This window comes from Triticum urartu, unplaced genomic scaffold (assembly GCF_003073215.2).
Source record: "Triticum urartu cultivar G1812 unplaced genomic scaffold, Tu2.1 TuUngrouped_contig_9967, whole genome shotgun sequence".
NCBI lineage: Eukaryota > Viridiplantae > Streptophyta > Magnoliopsida > Poales > Poaceae > Triticum > Triticum urartu.
The window spans coordinates 7,990-10,400 of NW_024121063.1; the positions used below are offsets into that span (position 1 = coordinate 7,990).

The following is a 2,411-nucleotide window of genomic DNA, read 5'->3' on the forward strand; positions in this document are numbered from 1 at the left end:
GTTGCTGGGGAATTATTTGTACTACTTGTTGGGGTTGGGGAAATGGTTGTTGTGGTTGCTGGAGGAACGATTGTTGTGGTTGCCGGAGGAACGGTTGTTATGGTTGCAGAGGGGATGGTTGTTGAGGTTGCTGAGCAATTATTTGTGCTGGTTGTTGGGGAAATGATTGTTGCGGTTGCAGGGGAAATGGTTGTTGGGGTTGCTGGGGAAATGGTTGTTGTGACTGGGAAAATAGTTGTTGGGGTTGCTGGGATAATATTTGTTCTGGTTGCTGGGGGAATGGTTGTTGCGGTTGCAGGAGGAATGGTTGTTGTGGTTGCTGTGAAATTATTTGTTCTGGTTGTTGGGGGAATGGCTGTGGTCTCTGGGGTTGTTGTGGGAATGATTGTTGTGGTTGTTGGAGCTGGGGAAATTGTTGTTGTGGTTGCAAGGCAAATTGTTGTTGGGGTTGGGGAAAAGCTTGTTGTGGTTGTTGGGGTTGCTGGGGGAATGGTTGTTGTGGTTGTAGGGGGGTTGCTTGTTGGGGTTGGGGAAATGGTTGTTGTGGTGGGGAAAATGGTTGTTGTGATTGATGGGGGAAATATTGTTGGGGTGTGGGAAATGGTTGTTGTGGTGGATATGGTTGCTGTGGATTTGGTTGCTGCGGATATAATTGTTGTGGTGATTGCAACTCTTGCTCGCTAGGGTTTAGCTGCCTAGCAGCAGTGACGATGCTCATCGCCATGGCAAGGAGGACGAAGATGAGGAAGGTCTTCATGTTGGGTTTATGGTTACTAATACTTGCTTGGAATAGATGTTTTTGATTATGTGCGTGAAGTTTGGATGATGAAAGGTGGCTATGATGATGAAGGTGTATTTATAGCTGTCATGGTATGATTTCATTCATCTTTCCACTTGCTTTCTAAAAAGTGCTCATAAGGTTATCCAACTAAGTGTTTGGTATGTTGTGGTTGGTGGGGCAACTTTACTTGTGTGATTTAGATGATTCATGATAGTTGCTTTTTGTTACACATATCATTTAGTTGTAAGGCATACTTGATAACGACTTATGACTCATTTTTTTCACTTTACACTACACACATTGATCTAGATTTTACCTCCTTTTGGAATTAAGTTTGTGATGCTCCACATGATATTAGGCATATCCAGATATGCATAGATTGAGTGGGGCTAAGTTTGTAAGCTTGTGTGTGTCAATATATGATAGATCACACTATAAATGAGAAGATTGTTCTAGACATTATTTTCACTAAACAAACTTTGTATTTTTTGCCTAGTATGATTCTAAGATGGATAACCAGATTTGACTCATCAAATAACTAGATAAATCGAGTGGCAAGTTAAGGGTTGTGACATGGACTTTTCTCTAAGATACATCATCTTATCTTGCATGCTCTGCATATTTAAAAAGCAGGTACAAATTCATATGCAACTGAAACAAAACTATGAAAAGATAACATGAGAATATATAAAGAGTATAGGACTATATTATGTTACTAGTAACAAAATATTCTTCTATTAATGTAGCACCCTAGAGGGCCTAATGTCCGATCCCCGAACCAGTACAAAAAAAGTAAAAGAAGCGAACTGTCCCTCACAGCGCATACAAACTTTTTAGGAATCCCACCAAGCCTCTCAGTATCCATACGCATGCAAATTTGGATCCTTGAGGGCACCCTCTGACCCTCTTTAGTTAACCTAAATCCTGATGTCTCCCAGGCCTATTAACTAGTACTCCGTTCCTAAATATTTGTCTTTTGAGAGATTTCAACAAGTGACTACATACGAAGCAAAATGAGTGAATCTACACGCTAAAGTATGTATATATACATCAGTATATGGTAGTCCATTTGAAATCTCTAAAAATACAAATATTTAGGAATGGAGTGAGTAGTATGCTGGTGTTGAGGAACGTAGTAATTTCAAAAAAATTCCTACGCACACGCAAGATTATGGTGATGCATAGCAATGAGAGGGGAGAGTATCGTCCACGTACCCTCGTAGACCATAAGCGGAAACGTTATGAGAACACGGTTGATGTAGTCGTACGTCTTCACAATCCGACTGATGCAAGTACCGAACGTACGACACCTCCGAGTTCAGCACACGTTCAGCTCGATGACGTCCCATGAACTCCGATCCAGCAGAGCTTCGCGGGAGACTTCCGTCAGCATGATGGCGTGATGACGGTGATGATGTTGCTACCGACGCAGGGCTTCGCCTAAGCACCACTACGATATGATCGAGGTGGATTATGGTGGAGGGGGGCACCGCACGCGGCTTGGAACAATCAACTTGTGTGTCTTTGGGTGCCCCCCCGGCCCCGTATATAAAGGAGCAAGGGGGGAGGCCGGCTGGCCTTGGTGCGCCCCAAGGAGAGGAGGTCCTCCTCTCCTAGTAGGAGTAGGATT

General features: G+C 43.3%; 1 protein-coding gene across 1 annotated transcript; it reads right to left on the bottom strand.

The window, feature by feature from the left end:
• LOC125532453 (gamma-gliadin-like) lies at positions 1-822 on the bottom strand. Its single transcript, XM_048696510.1, has one exon. It carries the CDS (start codon positions 755-757, stop codon positions 98-100), a length of 660 nt encoding a protein of 219 aa, XP_048552467.1. The 5' UTR covers positions 758-822; the 3' UTR covers positions 1-97.
• Positions 823-2,411: the final 1,589 nt, after the last annotated feature.